This window comes from Mustela nigripes, chromosome 4, assembly GCF_022355385.1.
Source record: "Mustela nigripes isolate SB6536 chromosome 4, MUSNIG.SB6536, whole genome shotgun sequence".
Taxonomy (NCBI): domain Eukaryota; kingdom Metazoa; phylum Chordata; class Mammalia; order Carnivora; family Mustelidae; genus Mustela; species Mustela nigripes.
The window spans coordinates 66415408-66432627 of record NC_081560.1 but is presented as its reverse complement, the minus strand read 5'-3'; the positions used below and the strand labels follow the sequence as shown (position 1 = coordinate 66432627).

At 42.9% G+C, this 17220-nt stretch overlaps 1 protein-coding gene across 2 annotated transcripts; it reads right to left on the bottom strand.

Moving 5' to 3' along the window:
• Positions 1–1951: 1951 nt before the first annotated feature.
• ASNS (asparagine synthetase (glutamine-hydrolyzing)) lies at positions 1952–16888 on the bottom strand. 2 transcript variants are annotated; one of them, XM_059396803.1, is made up of 13 exons: positions 16697–16888; positions 14421–14456; positions 13560–13831; positions 8810–9047; positions 7672–7857; positions 7374–7475; positions 6797–6924; positions 5605–5731; positions 4973–5079; positions 4420–4520; positions 3255–3336; positions 3011–3166; positions 1952–2297 (listed from the first exon to the last, which is right to left on the bottom strand). In XM_059396803.1, exons 3-13 carry the CDS (start codon positions 13806–13808, stop codon positions 2088–2090), a joined length of 1686 nt encoding a protein of 561 aa, XP_059252786.1. In that variant the 5' UTR covers positions 13809–13831; positions 14421–14456; positions 16697–16888; the 3' UTR covers positions 1952–2087. The 2 variants fall into 2 exon arrangements, with proteins under 2 accessions (XP_059252786.1, XP_059252787.1); XM_059396804.1 differs by lacking the exon at positions 16697–16888 and adding an exon at positions 16531–16610.
• Positions 16889–17220: the final 332 nt, after the last annotated feature.

Genomic DNA, 17220 nt, shown 5'->3' with positions numbered 1-17220 from the left:
AACAGCAAATAGGAGTGAAAAAACTTCTAGTTTCTGGTGAGGGACTGGGTTATCTGTTGCTAGCAGTGCTGTGTGGATTATTAAGTACATGGGTCCTTAGCCCTGAGTCACCGGTATCAGGGTAGGCCAGGCGGACGGGCTTGGCCGGTACCTAATTGTTGAGTCATGCGCAAATGCCCCAGAGGTTGCCATTTCTTCCAACCTTCTATAATTTTTGTTGTGAAAGAGGCAAAGATTGTATCACATGCCAAGAACCTTCCCTGGACCTTGTGCATCTGTTTGACATCCAACGAATTGCTGTAGTTAGGGGTGACCTGCAGGACTAAATTCACGCCTAGGAAGCTCGCCACACCAGTTAACTCTCCTGTCAGGTGGTATTGTGTACGCCGGCTCTCTAGGGACTCTAGGGACCAAATTCCGACGCTCAAACACTAGCGGTTCATGGTTTACGGCACCCCTTACTCCTCATGTATGCTGCCGAGTCACTACCCCCTCGTTTCCCTTGCATTCTTGGTGTCCCTTAGCTTGGCAGGCTGTGCCTAGGCCAGGAATAGGTTTGCCTAGAGCCCAATCATGCTAGGTGTGAGCACTGGGAGCACCTGTAAATACAGGATTGTCACTGAGTCACCCAGTATTAACTCAGGACATTTCCTCAGCTTTCCAGAGATGTTTGAAGATTATAAGTGAGGGCCTGTTGCCTCAGACAGTCCCCATCTTCCAACTTCCCAGCTCAACTCCTGGACTGCTTGGTCTTCCCATCAAGCAGTTTAAGATTTTATTAATTAGAGAGTACATGTACAAGCAGGAGGAGCAGCAGGCAGAGGGAGAAGCAGCCCCCATTTGGGGCTCGATCCCAGGACCCCGGGATCATGACCTGAACCAAAGGCAGACGCTTAACTGACTGAGCCATTCAGGCATCCCCATCAAGCATTTTATGACCTGCGTGCCAGCACTTATCTCTTCAGAAGTTGCTATAGGGCACCTGGGTGGCTCAGTGGGTTAAGCCATTGCCTTCGGCTCAGGCCATGATCTCTGGGTCCTGGGATCGAGTCCCACATCGGGCTCTCTGCTCAGCAGGGAGCCTGCTTCCTTCTCTCTCTCTCTGCCTGCCTCTCTGCCTACTTGTGATCTCTGTCAAATAAATAAATAAAATCTTTCAAAAAAAAAAAAGTTGCTACTAAATGAGATCCATCTTTATAATGTATTTCAAAATGTTATCCCTAAACTACCAATGAGCATTCAACTGAGAATCTTCTACTCATTCATTGAATGTTTCCTTGTTATACTCTTTCTTGCTTAGGCTTAGAATGCTTTCTCCTTTCATCACAAATGCTTGGTTTGAGTTGTTTCTCTGTAATAGGGCTCTACGAACTAGGGCCCACAGGCCAAATCCAGCCCACTGCCTGAGCTTACAAACTCTGGAACACAGCCATCCCCACTTGTTTGCCTATTGGCTCTGGCTTTTACACTCCAGTCGTGGAGTCCAGCAGTTCCAACAGATGTCTGCAAAGCTTGCAATCCTACTGCCCCTTGAGAGTCCGCTGACCTCTGACCTAGAACAGTAGTTGCAGAAAAGGTGTTGGCACCACAGAAAACAGAAAGTAAGAATTGCTATTTTATAAAATAGAGCTGTCATGGCCGCCTACGATGAGGATGGATGGTTTCGGCACAGCAGAGGCCGTCTGGCCAGCTGCTGGGAATACAGAAAGGCCAGAGTGAGGCCGGGAGAAGGCCCCACTAAGAGAAGGCCGGGATGGGGAGGGAGCCATGTTGGCACAGGGCCCAAGTCTTCTAAAGCAGCCTTAGAGCAGCTGCTAACGCCTGCAAATGTCAGCCAGCTCCCCCCTTTCCCAGGCTCACTCTCTACCTTACTGGTAAACAGTAAAAGCCGCTCAGTTTCTGGTTACCTCTACTAAAGGGGCTGCGTGAGCAGAAGCAACTATAGCCATGGTTCCAATTTAAGACTTTTATTTTTTTCATGCCCAACGAGCCTGAGTGGTTGATGCTTGCCACTCCCCTTCCTGCCATGGAGCCCCCAACCCTTCACAAGAGGAGCGTGTCCTGGCAGGGCTGAGTACAGAGGGCACCTAGGCTTTGGCAGCTGCCTTGTAATGGGCCAGAGTGCGGGCCGAAGGGTCAGTGGCGTTGATCCATCTTGGCATCCAGTAATGGGTCAGCCAGTCGGCCCGGCCGGGGTAGTGGCGCTCAAAGATCTGACGGTAGTAATAGCCTTCTTTGGTTTTTGGAGTGTTGAAGGGAAACTTTTGGGCTGCTGCTGCCATCATTGCATCATCAACCTGGAAGAGCATCAAAACAAAATGGTTTTTTAGACGGCATAGAAACCCTTATATTGAACGTGGCTTCATGGCAACAACCAAACTATGAAAAGGCACGACTGTAGTTGCCTGAGACCCTTTGAATCACCCTTCACTTAGAAAATGCTAAAATACCAGAATATACACAGCTGCAGTGACTTTTAAAGAACATTTTTGTGAGTGTCTATAACAGAGGGTAGCTCTGAGTTTTATTCTTTCATGCCTATTAATGTCTGACCCGCAGCAGGCACGCAATGATGTGGTAAATGAAGGTCAGTGATAACGGGTAAGTCTCTCGCTCTTTCAATTCTAGATGTTACTACATAATCCTTCATGCTATCTAAATCTTATGAAATTTTACAAAAGCATTGTTTACCGAGAATTTCTCCAACACACAAAACATTTAAACTAAACACAAAATGAACAGCGATTACAATTCTATTTCCACATTGTCCTCTTCCAGACAATATATATATATTTTTTAAAGATTGTATTTATTTATTTGATAGACAGAGATTACAAGTAGGCAGAGAGGCAGGCAGGGAGAGAGGAAGAAACGGGCTCCCCGCCGAGCAGAGAGCCTGATGTGGGGCTCAATCCCAGGGCCCTGAGACCATGACCTGAGCTGAAGGCAGAGGCTTTAACCCACTGAGCCACCCAGGCACCCCCAGACAATATTTTTAAAGACATTATACCTGGTGTTCAATATAGTCCTGTAAAATCCTAAACCAGGAATTCTTAACTGAGGTTATTCCATCACTGAAGGCTTCTTTTGGCCGCCAGAGAATGTCTTTAGGTATCAGATTGGAGTCCTCAAAGGTCTCTCTCAGGAGATGTTTTTCTATCCCATTCTGACATGAAAACAAAGGAATGTTAGTAAAAGTTCCAAATATATTTGATATCAATGGAGAGTTTTTTATCTTGGATTGATTCACCTACCTTAGGAATCCTCATATCTGGTGGCAGAGACAAGTAATAGGAAGAAAATCGATGATCCAGGAAAGGGACTCTCAATTCAAGGCTTAAAGGAAAAAAGAAAATCTAAATCAAAACGGAGAGTTAATGCCTGTCTGTTCAGATTGTCCTTGAGAGTTTCTTGGCAATTCAACCAGCCTCTAAGTAATGTTAAGACGATAAAGTCATTTTTGCAGTCCTCCTGATTATCCTACACTACTGTGTGAACCCAAAAATCTTCATTCAAAACGGGATGCTTACTATCTAGGGAGTGAGGCAAACTGACAATAATTTGACTTTCCCTTCTACAAACAACTAAGTGCACATCTCAAAAAGCAGAAAAAGGCAAGAATCATGAGTGACCAGATCACTGAGAATGTACTTTTCCTGTACCTTCCTGCCTCAGCATCTTTTATAGGTGAGCCCATCTCTCATCTTACTAAAAACAGTAAGAATTCAAAATTGTTGACTACTAAATAACTAGTTTTCATACAACATTAAATATAAACCACTGATCTACAGTGTTTCATCGAAGGCTGCATTATGTTTCCTGAATCCTGGCGACTCTGGGTAAGACAAATGGATATGATAATAACCACGGATTCAGTTCATTCCCCACACCGTATTTTATTATTTCCCAACCTCAGTGTGATTTCGTAGAAGCAACTAAGACATTTGATGTCAGTTTTCTATCATGTACAGTACGCGTTTTGAATTCTCCAACATGACTAGCTAAAAAGCGACAGCTTTAGGCATCCAGAAATGGTCTCATAGAAACCTGCTGGAATCCAATCAGCCCTCTTGGATCCTGACCGCCCTGTGACCACCCAGCATCCAAACAGTTGTTGGAAACACTTGTTTCATGGGGGTGTGTAATTTTTACTTCTCCTAAAAAGGCTTAGAAAGAGCTGCATCTGCCTTCCCTCTCCATTCCGAAGGCAGTGGAGTGGGGCTGTGTTTATTGGCAGAAAGTCTGTCTAAACCTACAGTCCCCTCATCAGAAACACAGTAACACTCTGAATGAGAAGAGCTTCATTTTCTCTGAAAAGTCCTACTTTGCAACATATAACCAACTGAAAGAAATAATCAGCCACCGAGCTGTTGGATTTTTAAGGCTATCTTTACGACTGCTTCTTAGCTACTGAGTTACCCGTGGGCAGCAGTGGTGCGGTCTGCCCGGAGCACATCGAACAAGTAGAGTTCCTTCAGAAGCCTCTCACTCTCCTCCTCGGCTTTTTCAGGAGAAGGAGCCTGTTTGACAAACAAGCAGGTGAAGTTACAAATACACCAACAGCTTGGCTTTGTGCTCACGGAACAGCCTGTGTTTCTCTCTCTTTCCCACATTTCTGCTCTAAGCATGGTAAGACAAAAAGCTACACAAGGTCTGGGGAAGGGAGTCCCTGCTTGCTACACCAGGCCTCCCTTCACACCAAACGGTTGATGTCAGGCAATGAAACGGACACCGTGGGCAATAACCATGCTGCCGCACGATAGTAACAAATATCAGAACTGTGATTCTCACGCTCAACCGGTCCCCAAGAATGCAGATTATTTCTCCCCTGACAAAGCAGACAGGATCTGGTTTCCTCATCTACATCACAAGACACTCAAGTGTTAGGGCTACAGTGACAAGAGAGGACAGCAAGCAAACAGTTCACTTTTCCTAGCCTCGCACCAATATCTCTCCATGTCAGAATGCTTACCTTGTGGAAATATATGTAACCCTGCGTCAGCTCATCTGAGCCTTCCCCGGAGAAGATCACCACGCTATCTGTGTTCTTCCGAATGTACTTGGAAACTAAGTACATACCTTGGAAGAGAGAGAGAAATTGTTCACATCAATGTAACTCTCCACCAAAAATGCTTTCTCTTTGGCTTATGGAAGCTACTGAGTTTTTCTTAAACTCTGTATTTATATACGGGCTTCCAAAATAACGACTTTTTATCTATAAGCCATTTTAATGTACCTAATGTAGAAGTTGTACTGCTGCCATGAAATAGCCCAAAACCATTCTAGATTTGCATTTGTTCTTAAGTACTTTGTTTTAAACTATTGTTTAAAATAATCTTTTAACCCTTATACCTTTTTTTCTTTTTTTTTAGTATTAAAAATGTTTTTGAGGGGCGCCTGGGTGGCTCAGTTGGTTAAGCAACTGCCTTCAGCTTGGGTCATGATCCTGGAGTCCTGGGATCGGGGCCTACATCGGGCTCCCTGCTCAGCGGTGAGTCGGCTTCGCCCTCTGACCTCTTCCCTTTCATGCGCGCACGGGCTCTCTCTCATTCTCGCTCTCAACTAAATAAAATCTTTAGAAAAAAAACTTTTTTAATACCTTACCTACTGAAGCACGAACGGTCGTAATATCGTAAGTTTCCAAAGAAAATATGACTTCATCCAAGACCTGAATGCCTTCCTCAGAATTAAAGAGGACTTCATGGTGTTCACTCCCAATGTGATTTGCCACCTGATTATTTAAGAAACATCCATATACTTGTGACTTAAAAGAACTGCCTTTGAGAAGGAAACATGACAGTAGATCACAACACAGTAAGTTAACAATAGTGAAAAACAAACCAGGCAAAATAGGAGGCAATGACTCTCCAGGCCACCACATACAAGGTTCCCCAGTCAGGTTTCCTGGCCTCCTCCAGTCTCTGCCACGACTCAGCTAAGAGGCAGACGGCCCATCAGCTCTTCCCACTCCAACACTTCCACCTAACTGTCCAGAGTACTGCACGGTTAGTGTGCCCTACACCCCTAAGAGACCCCCCCCCTTTCTCTCTAGTCTGACAGGGCCCCGCTATAACCTTGGCCCTCACTGGCCCTCCAGTAATGTTTTATATTACATTCAGGATATTATTCCTAAAAGAAATGCCACCCCCCCCCTTTTTTTCTTTGGTTATTTTGGATTCTTTCAGCATTGATCAGCTTGCTTTGAGACTGCATTCTAGCTCTTTCTCCTCCATTCTACATAAGCTCTTCCAGACTAGGAAAAAGGTCTCCCAAACACTAAATATGTATGTACAAGGTCCCCCCTGCCCATAATCCTAACACACAATGCTTTATTAAAAAACAAAACAAAAAAACAGCTAACATTTACAGGGTACTCACTACATGCTGTGTTCTATCCTATGCAGTTTAGACGAATTACATCATTTTCACCACAAAACTATCCCACAGTAGTTACTATTACTCCCATTACACAAATGGTGGAAGTAGGATTTGAAACCAGTGGTCAGGCTCCACAGCGTGCAGTCCTAACCACTATACCATGCCATTATGTTCAACAAGAATTATTATCGTTAGGTTTTTATGAGGCCTGCATGGGCCTTGGTAGAATTTTATCTAGAGGACAGCGTGCAACACTGTTGATATTCAACAGGCATTTCATTCCATTTTAATATATTTAAATTTAAAATAATTTCTTGAGTCAATACAGGAGCAGAAGCACAGAATCATTAATTATGGGCCTGATTGTTATGCTAACACGTCTGTCTGAATTACATAATGGGCAGAGGCAGTGTCTTACCTTTCTAGCAGCCAGTAAATCAGTACTGTCTTCCATGCCAATTGCAAATGTCTGGAGAGGGTACTGAACGTGGGCCTCTTTTAGCTGCTTTAACAGGGTGGCGGCAACCAAACTGGAATCTAAGCCCCCTGTGAGCGAGACCGGAAGTACACGGGTTACCTGCCTTGTGGAAGAGGAGCAGGTAGGATTTACAATCCTGTGAAGCCCCAGGACGAGAGTTTTGCCATTTAAAATCCCCAAGTTTTATAAACTGAAAATCAACTTTAATCAAAGAAAACAATCTAATATATATAACCCGAGATAATGGTTGCAGTAATTGAATTGGTTAAAAAAAAAAAAAATCACTAGACACGATTCTGAAGAACGTTTATTAGCTCGCTCATCCCAGTAATTGTAATGTAAGCAGATGTTGCTATATTAGTGTGAATATCAAATGCAGCTTATGGAAAACATTTTCATCCTCTGATGGAGAGAAAGATTAAATCCTCGATATTCTATCGTCAAAACCTCAGGGATGGCTACAAGCCATTTACTTAAATACGCATTCAGTATAGTTAGGCATTTTAACAGCCTTCACCTGATAAAAGGCAGCCAATCCTTCGGTCTGTCATCAAGCGTTTCTTGATGGCATTGTCAAAAAGGATCCGCAGGTTGTTCTTCACGGTTTCTATCTCAAAACCTACAATCACATAAAGTAAGCAAATGGTTCCAGAAAATCTTGGGCTGAATTATTTACTGAAACGAGGTACACACTCATCTCTCTATCATGATGACATGTGCTCAACTGGAGACTTTGCCAAAGCCCAGTGCGCCACATCCACATGAAACATGTGACCCGTTCTAGTATCATTTCCAGTGGGCGTTTGCTCTAGTACCTGGGAACAGCTTCTCCACGTTGTCGTAGAGGGCATGCAGAGGCTCTTCTCTACAGTGATGGTATTTGACCATTTCCACGGAGGCCACTTTGCCATTGGGCTTTAAATCCAAAACTTCATAGTGTCCCGGGAGAAAAGGCTCCACTTTTAAAAAAGGAGCTGTGGAGTGCTTCAGGTTAACAAGGCCTACAAATTCCAAAAAAGAATTTTACTCATGCTACAATTCACACTAACTCTCACAGAACTTACTGTCCTCTAAATTCCTACTTCCCTTTTTCGTACAAACACATGTCTATTATATCAGCAAAACAGGGGAAAATTAACCCAATGTTACTATCTACTTACAAGAGAGGTCACAATGGTACAGAGATATTGAGCAAGGCTACACTGATTTCCAGTATTTCAGAGCAATAGGAAAATCTCCAATGTTCCCTTTCTTCTCCCTCGCTGAAATTTCAGATCAAGAAAATCTATTTTCTATAATAAATTAAGTATGAAAACAAAAGATACACTAAGCAAGGAGAGGGACTTGAAATTATTCATTTTATGATATCCTGGCTGTCATTTCTTTGAGGTATTTTAAGAAAACAGCTGTGGTTCCTGGACCTTTGACAAGCAAATAAATCCAGTATGAGGTACTTTAAAGTTGGACATTAAGTCAGGCATCTACCCCTTTACTAGTTATTATATACTGTGTATTAACAGTATAATTAAATTTCCTCAATAAGTTTTCACAGTGAGTAACCAAATTGACACCACCACGATCTTTGATACAAAATCGATGTTCTGTTGTAAGAAGAACAGCCTATCAAATACTCATTATGATTTACAATTTGAGTGCGTCAGCCCAGTAATCTGTCATACTGAATTCAAAGACCAGACTGGACCCAGATCCCATCACTAGCCAGCAGACTGCAACAGAGCCATACAACCCTTATGGGAGGTGAGGAGTTAATTAAAAAGTTTTAACCAGGGAATACCATGAACAGATTAGTTTTAGATACATTATTCTAAAAGCAATGACAAATAGTCGCTTGAAAACCTCTGGACTGCCCACCACGGGAATTGCAAATAGGATCTAGAGGGAAACACAAAACCAGAGCAATAATGAAAACCTACAGAAAAATTCTCTAATTACCTTTAGCTTCTGAACACACGGCCAAAAATCCATCTTCCGTCATGGCTTTAAACAAAGGCCTAACTCCGTAAGTATCTCTGCCCAGGAACACTTTCTTAGTGGCAGTATCCAATAAAATGAATGCAAACACGCCATCCAACATACTAACTGTTTGCTCAATTCCTCCTTTGTCATATAGATGAAGGATTATCTCACCATCCACTTTGGTCTGGTATTCAAATTCAAAATGTTGTTGCAGCTTTGAAAAACAGCAGCAAAAGCAACATGTTAGAATCTGTGTGCACTCACAAATAGTTTTTCACTGCAAAGTTGGTTCAGTATTTCTACGTTCTAGAAGCATGCACTTCAGTGATTTAGAAGAATCATGGCATTACCAAAATATAACTTGTTTGAAGTCACAATTCTGCAAATTCTTTGTAACATAAAGCTAAACCCGTGAAAATTTTAGTTACATTCTGATGAAGGCAATGCATCTCAAGAGTCATGAGTGGACAGATAGAAAGTCACCTTAGATATGTGCTATGTCTGTAATACATACATATTTATATGTAAGTTGAAGCAAGTAGATTGCCCCCAGTTGCCATGACACTAAAAATGTGTGCTTCCACATTGTAATACTTTGACTTTGGAACAGAGTATCAGCTAAGGTTGTTCTAGTTCAGTCTCCAAGACCTGCCTATGAAAATGGAAAGAAAAAGGACAAATGGCCATCTGGGTGGCTCAGTAGGTTAAGCATCTGCCTTTGGCCTGGGGTCCTGGGATGGAGCCCCATGTTAGGTTCCCTGCTAAGCAGGAAATCTGATTCTCCCTCTCCCTTGGCTCCTCCTCTACTTGTGCGTGCTCTCTTTCTCTCTCCCTCTCTGTCAAATAAGTAAGTAAAATCTTTTTTTTTTTTTTAAAGGACAAACATAGTCTGTATGATCCCCAGCAAATAGATGATTCCATCATAATGATAAAGACACATGATCTAAACAAACCTGCTGGCCCCCAGGGGACGACTGTGATATTCAGTCCTCCTACCACTGCAGTGGCATTAAAGCTACTTCTCACTGAGAGACAAAATGACAGGGGCACGTTAGAAGCCCACATGCCCCAAAGGCACAGCAAAGTGATGGTCACGATCACACTGAGTGCACAGGGAGAGGGTTTGATTACAGGACACTCGGACCCTGTGGATCTCCATCACCACTGCAAACCGTGAGGGTGAAGTCCTTGGAGTTGCTCTTTCTGTGAACTTACTATTTTTGGCTGACAGTGGAGAGAGAAGAGGTTCACATTAACAAAATAAGGTGGAAATCCTAGGTACGTTTTGATATTTAAAACATATTTCTAAAATGTCTGTCTACATATGTTTGTCTACATATGACCTATAAACATGCTTCACAATTAAGCATACTCTAGGATTTGTGAAACTGTCTCTGGGCACTCACAGAATGACCCCCAAAATGGGCTTTGGCTGCCTCCAGGGACTACAGAGCCACTTCCTGTTGCCCTCCCCCTACTCTGAGAGACTCTCAGGGGAGACCCTGGCACTAGCAGGTGGGGCTTGGAAAGCAGTCTTCTGGGGACCCTTCTGGGCTTAGGCATCTGAAGGATGAGTATACCCTAAAGCAGTCAGTGATTTTGGTGAGCAACGTCTTCCCTCAATCTATCCCACCACTGCCACCAAGTCAGCACTGCTCCTGAGCTAAACCCTGCAGGGAAGTTATTGCTTAATGACTCCCAGGTACCGCTTTCCAGTCTCCTGAAAAAACCACTCGGGTAAAAGCTGCATGGAGATAAAAGCCCCCGTTCTCTTGTCCCCCATACAGCTATCACACTGCCCTCCAACTTGCTGTTTGCAAGCCCCTTATGCTCCCTGCAGAGACTCCTCCCTGCCCCAGCCTCTACTCAGAGTCCTCCTCTCCTTCATTTATTCTTCCTCCACACCCAGCACATCTCCAGCTGTCTTTTATTAGCAAGAGTAAGTTTTCTTTTTGTAATAAATAAATAAATAAATAAATAAATAAATAAATGAATGAATGAATGGGCTTTGGAGTTTCCATTGCAGCAGACTTTACATAAACCGAAAATGGCCATCCTCCTCTTTCCTCTAATTTCTGGCTGTTCACGCTGCATACCCTTAGATGACTAGTAGAAGTAATGGAATGTCTATGCTTTTGAAAATACAACGTATTAGATAAATTTAGAGTGAAAATACTTTTGAAATACCATTTTCTAACTTCTAAATAAAATATGTAAAAGTAGAAATGTTGTTCAAGTTAAACAAGGTATTTCCTATGTCATTTAAAGTGAAAGGTTAATAGTGCCATAACCCAACCCAGCATTCTCACGTATATGGTACTAACTTGGCTTAGTAAGAAAGAAGTCTTTTTTTTTTAGTAAGAAAGAAGTCTTAATTGTTCCTTCCTGCACTCTCACTGCTGTGAAATCCATTCTTACTTTTCTTGCTCACCATTTCATCTCTATGCACCTAGAAAAATGATGCCTGTGTATAATATGCTCTTAAGAAATGTATGAAAGGAATCTGCTGAGTTAACTATAAAAACTTCTCTAATGAGAAGCCTATTAAGAGCAGAGTATTCTGGGTGCCTGGGTGGCTCAGTTGGTTAAGCAACTATCTTCAGCTCAGGTCATGATCCTGGGGTCCCGGGATCAAGTCTCACATCGGGCTCCCTGCTCAGTGGGGAGTCTGCTTTTCCCTCTAACCCTCCCACCTCTCGTGCTCTCTCTCTAATAAGTAAATAAAATCTTTAAAAAAAAAAAAAAGTAGATTATTCCTATAAGCAGACAATAATGGCAAAAGCCATTGTCCAGAGATAAAAACATCCAAAGGGTGACTAGAATGTAAATCCTTATTTGTGAATGATTGACATGACATAACAAAACTCAAAAAATACCAAGAAACAGTGTGAATGATGTCTGGCTTCAAACAAAACAAAGCAACTATAAAGATGTTCTTGGCAGAGGTGTTTGGGTGGCTCAGTGGGTTAAGCATCTAGACTCTTAATTTCCACTCAGGTTGTAATGTCAGGGTTGGGAGATCAAGCCTCATGTGGGGTTCCTTGCTGGGCAAGGAATCTGCTTAAGATTCTCTTTCTCCCTCTGCCCTTCCTCTACTCTCCCTTGCCAAAAAAATTAAAAATTAAAAAAAAAAAAGAAATTCTTGGCCAACTCGCAGTAATTTAGTATGAACTGAGTATGAAATGATATTATTGATTCTTAGGTTTAACAGTATTGGTGTTAGGTAGAGGAATGCCCTAATTTTGAAAAGGTAAGTGCTTATATATTTAGGAGTAAAGTATCACAATATCTGTAGCATACTAACATGATTCAGCCAAAAAATTAATGCCTAGGTGTATATACAGAAAGAGAAAAATAAGTCAAATAGGACAAAACATTAATAGTTATACAATCTAGGTTCTTACTTTTGGGGTTTTTTGTTTTTAATATATGTTTGAAATTCTCAAAAATAAAAGCTGGGGAGGAGGGTGGCAAACAAAACAATTACTTGTAAATTTAAATTTAAAAGATGTATGAAACACTAGCCAAATAATTCCAGATTGGAAAGCTCTTAGCCAATGTGGCTTCCTGGGATCAGAATTTCCCCTCTCTCGCGGGCGCCTGGGTGGCTCAGTGGGTTAAGCCGCTGCCTTCGGCTCGGGTCATGATCTCAGGGTCCTGGGATCGAGTCCCGCATCGGGCTCTCTGCTCAGCAGGGAGCCTGCTTCCTCCTCTCTCTCTGCCTGCCTCTCTGCCTGCTTGTGATCTCTGTCAAATAAATAAATAAAATCTTTAAAAAAAAAAAAAAAAAAAAAAAGAATTTCCCCTCTCTTACCACTCTCATCCTGAGTAAGCTTTCCCCAGATTAGATAGCTGTTCCAATTTTAATGCTGCTAGAAAATCACTTCCCGCACTGTTTCCTCTGGCCACCCTTCTGTCTTGCCGTTCTATTTAAGTGGAGCATGCAGACGTAATAAATATCATTGAGGGCAGCCTCATATAAAAGCTACAAGGATGATGACCTCTCAACTACTGAACTCTATACCTGCCCTAAAATCCTCCGGTCTCACAGCTCTTAGAATGATATTCTAACTCTTTACCAAGTCCTGCTTGATCGGGTCCTGTCCACCCTCACCCCACCTTACCCCTTGTTCACATCTGACTATCCCAGGACTGCTTCCTTCCTCAGACTTAACTATACATGCTATTCCCTCTGCATGAGAAGTTCCTCCCAGCCCCCCTAGTTGATCATGGTGCATCAGGTATCGGTTCAGGTGGCAGTTCCTCCAGAGGTCTCTGATCACTGGATCTCCCCTATCATCCATATTTTCAGTCATAGGTACAGGGATTTATATATATATATTTATATATTTCAGTCATAGGTACAGGGATTTTTTTCTTTGCTTTGTAATGGAATAAGCTCCATCAGAGTGCAGAACTACCTCTCATTCCTACTATTGTATCCCCAGCACCAAACACGGGCTCTGATTAATATTCAAATTCATAATAGGAAAAAAAAAGTGCTGAGAGTTAAAGAATTGTAATCCTCATTTGTGTGTGTGTGTGTGTCCAACTCATTTGAACTCTTGGGTCTCAGTGCATCATCCTTATAATTGGAGCAAATGAGATAATGAACATGGAAATTGTTGGAGAAGTAAAAAGCTTTACATGAAGTACAAAAAAGTTATAACCATCTAGCTCTGAGGTTTAATCACATTCAAATACCTTCTGGTTTTGTTTTATTTACCTTCTTGTGGTTGTAGATTTCACCGTTGTAACAGAGCCACAGATAAGGATATTTCTTTACTCGAATTGGCTGCATTCCAAACAGCTGGTCAACCACTGCCAACCGATGAAATCCAAAGCAGCAATTGGTATATCCATTAACATTCTCAAAACGAAATGCATCTGGACCCCTGTGTGCAATCTTCATAGCGCTCAGGCACTGCACAGAAAGGCAGTCATCACTGCCAAAGAGGGCCCAAATCCCACACATGGTGCAATGGGGCTATGGGCTTTCTATGGAGAAAAGAGCAGGCCAGTTAAATATTCAATACCCAATCCAAGTCTGTAGTAAATCTTGATTCCAAAAACTGGTATCAACCACTTCAAAGACTGACATTTAAACTCTCTCGTCTACAGCAATTTTCCATTAGGTTGGCAGGCACAGAGGAGTTGAGAATGATTTAATTTTCATACAAGTATTCAGAAAAGACGCATGATCTTTCCATCCAGCAGTAGCAGTCTGGCACCCCGTCAATGCCTGCATCTCTCTCACCTTGGGATTGGCCAGCTAGACCTTGGGGGAGCGAGGCCACACTTGAGGTTTACTTCCTAAAATCAGATACATACGCGGGCTGGCTCCAACCTAGTGAGAGATCCCCGTCCCACTCTCTCCATCTCAGAACCTCAGAAGCCCTCAAAAATCCAAGAGACTCCCCAAATTACTAATACAGTCCCCTCTCGGGTCTCTTTGACAATTAAACGTCCTGTCTTTACCTATACCAACTGCACATCGAGTCTAGCAGGTAAAAAAGATCATACATATTGCTCAAGTGTTATGTTAAGATATACAACCATTATAATCATTTCACAACTTCTTGCTTACCTCTAAGTGATTTACTCAAACGTGATGCAAGAAATTCTAAAGAGAAAAAAGAAAGGCATGTCTGATATCAGATATCTTGGCTGTATAACAGAAAGCATTTTAAGTTGACAGAAATACGTAATGTTCACCATCCAAATGTCCTAAATGACACAAATGTTCTCAAGTATTTTGTCTTAAAGTTGTCTTGGTTCATAGGAAAGCAAAGCAGGTAGGACACAAACACCAACATCTCTGAAAAACAACGTGGCAATCCCTATAGGCCAAAAAGCAAACAATTCCTACGGACATTTCCTTGCAATTTCATATTCTCAACTGTGAAATAAAGGGCCATTTTATTTGGCTGCTGCCAACTCAAAACAGTTATTTTACCAAAATATCTCACACTTAGAAACTTATTTGGGTATCTTTACTGCAAATTTGCAGCAAACCTAATTTGGGACAAAAATTCTCGAGAAAATATATACATATATTCAAGTTACATCAGTCACTTTAGGCAATCCTCTCAGGGCATTTGCATCTAAATGAACCAAAGCTTTGTTTAGCTTTCTAATGAGACCACATCAAACTAACAAAAATAAATAGTGACTCAAACAACTTGGAAATGTTCTATGCAGTCCCTTCCATGCACTTTGCCAAATAGGCTCTAATAAGACATTTGAGAAATTCACTTAGATTTAAGTGAGATGACTACTGATAAGTCATGTATCTTTTCCTCTATACCAGTTAAAAATGGGCTGAGAAATTGCTTTGAAAATCACAAGAGGTCATTAGTGAATCATTTACCAGTCTTCCTAATGCCACTTAGCGAATCCCATTATTAAACCTGCATAAGGAACACACACTAAGCACTAAAACGGAGGGGAAAGAAGGGAAACACACATTAGTGAAGCACACTTACCTTTCCCAGCAGGAAAAAGCACATTAAAACTACTACCTATTTTTGTTGGACTTGGGCTTACTTGCAAAGGTCCTATTTACAATGTTTTTTCCTACTGCTATTACCTGTTCCCTGTAATTTTCTGCACTTCCTCATAAACTTTTAGAACAGTGCCGTCCAGAAATGTAAGCCAATATGGAATTGTAAAAATACCAGTAGGCCCAATAAAAAAGTAAAGAGAAAAAGGGAAGGCAACTTTAAATATATTTTAACACAATGCACCAAAAAAGGTATTTCAATATAATCAGTATAACAAATTATTGACAAGATACTTTACATCGCCTTTATTAAGTCGTCAACATCTGGTGTGTTTTACACTTACACACCTTAATTCGGGCGAGTCAGCATTTCAAGTTCTGAATTGTACAGTGCTGCTTCCGTGCATTTGATTTCCATGCTGCTTACCAACTAAAAACTTCACCATATTGTTTTATTTTACCTTAAGGTATCAGCAACCAACTCTTGCACAAGTTCAAGACTTAAGTTACTTTTAACTAATCTTACAGTAATGCGCCCCCAATCAATGAAAAAAAGAGTTATGAGTACTTTTAAATTGTTAAGTCAAGGCACCCAGGACAATGGCCCATGATGGAATAGGCCAAGGGCCCAGCAGAAAACGGTTTTTTTCGTCAAAATAGTAACATTAATCTGAAACCAGCCCTACAGAATGGATACCATTGAGAAAGACATGTTAGTTCTTTTGCTTTTTTCCATACCGCTCCGCCCGTCGCCCTGAACAGATCGCTCCTAGGTGGGGTTGGTTCATCAAGTCACTTGTTGAGCCTTATAGTCTGGGGTAGGGGTACGGGGAAAGGAGAGGGGAGCCAAAAGGTGTGGGAAGCCAGAGGTGAGGGGCTAAGTGCAGACCCTTAGGCTTTGACCGACGCTGGGAGACCCGGACCAAGAGACTGCGCGAAACTCCCAACTGAGCTCCAGCCACGTGCACCCTCTGGCGGGTCCACCGCAGAGCGCCCAGACTGCGAAAATTTCCACAGGCTTCCACGCAATATAATAATAATAAAAAAAAATTGTAAGAATTTATAGGGGCCAAAGTGGGCCGCAGCCCGGCCTCCCCTCCGTCTTTCACCTGATCCCTCCCTCCGAAGACCTAGATCCTAGTCTTTCCTCCCCGCTAGCTCCCAGGTGCGCAACAATCGGCCCCGCCCCCTTTACCCGCCGGAGCCGCAGCGCGGGCAGGCGCCTGCATCCGCTTCTGCCCTCCGGTGTGCAAGCGAGGCCGCAGCGTCACCTCCTCCTCTCTCCTCCAGGGCCGGCCCTCCAGGGGCGGCTCCGGGGCACGCTGGGAGGGTGCTGCGCCGGTCGCTAGAGCCTGGCTTACCTGGGCTCGGACGGAGAGAACAGCGAGGAGATGCCAGGTAGAAGCTGCAGAGGCGGGCCGGGCGGCGGGCTTCCTGTGACTTTATACGGGCCTCGCTCCTGTAATGCTTGCGGGAAGTTTCATCATGTCTGTGAGGACCAACCAGCGCGCAGGGGCGTGGCCCACAATGCCAGACCTTGGCTGGGCGGAGGAGGAGCGGGGACCAAGGAGGAAACTGCGTCTTTCCAGCTCCTTAAAGTGTTAGTGCACCTGCTGAAGGATAGCCTCAGAGGTCCAGCCAGGTGCCCCACTGACACCTAGGACCAGGACCTTACCTGCTGCCCTGACAATTAGGGGGTCTTCTGCACTTGGTTCTTTCTTGGGGAAATCATCACTAAATTGATTGCAGCAGCCCCTCTGGAGCAGATCTCCCTCATATCGTTAATTACAAAGTTTTTAGGCATCCAGGTATCAACTGCTTTTCTAAAGTTTATGGTATGCCACCTTGCTTTTACAAAAGACCCACATTAGTTAGTACCTGTTTT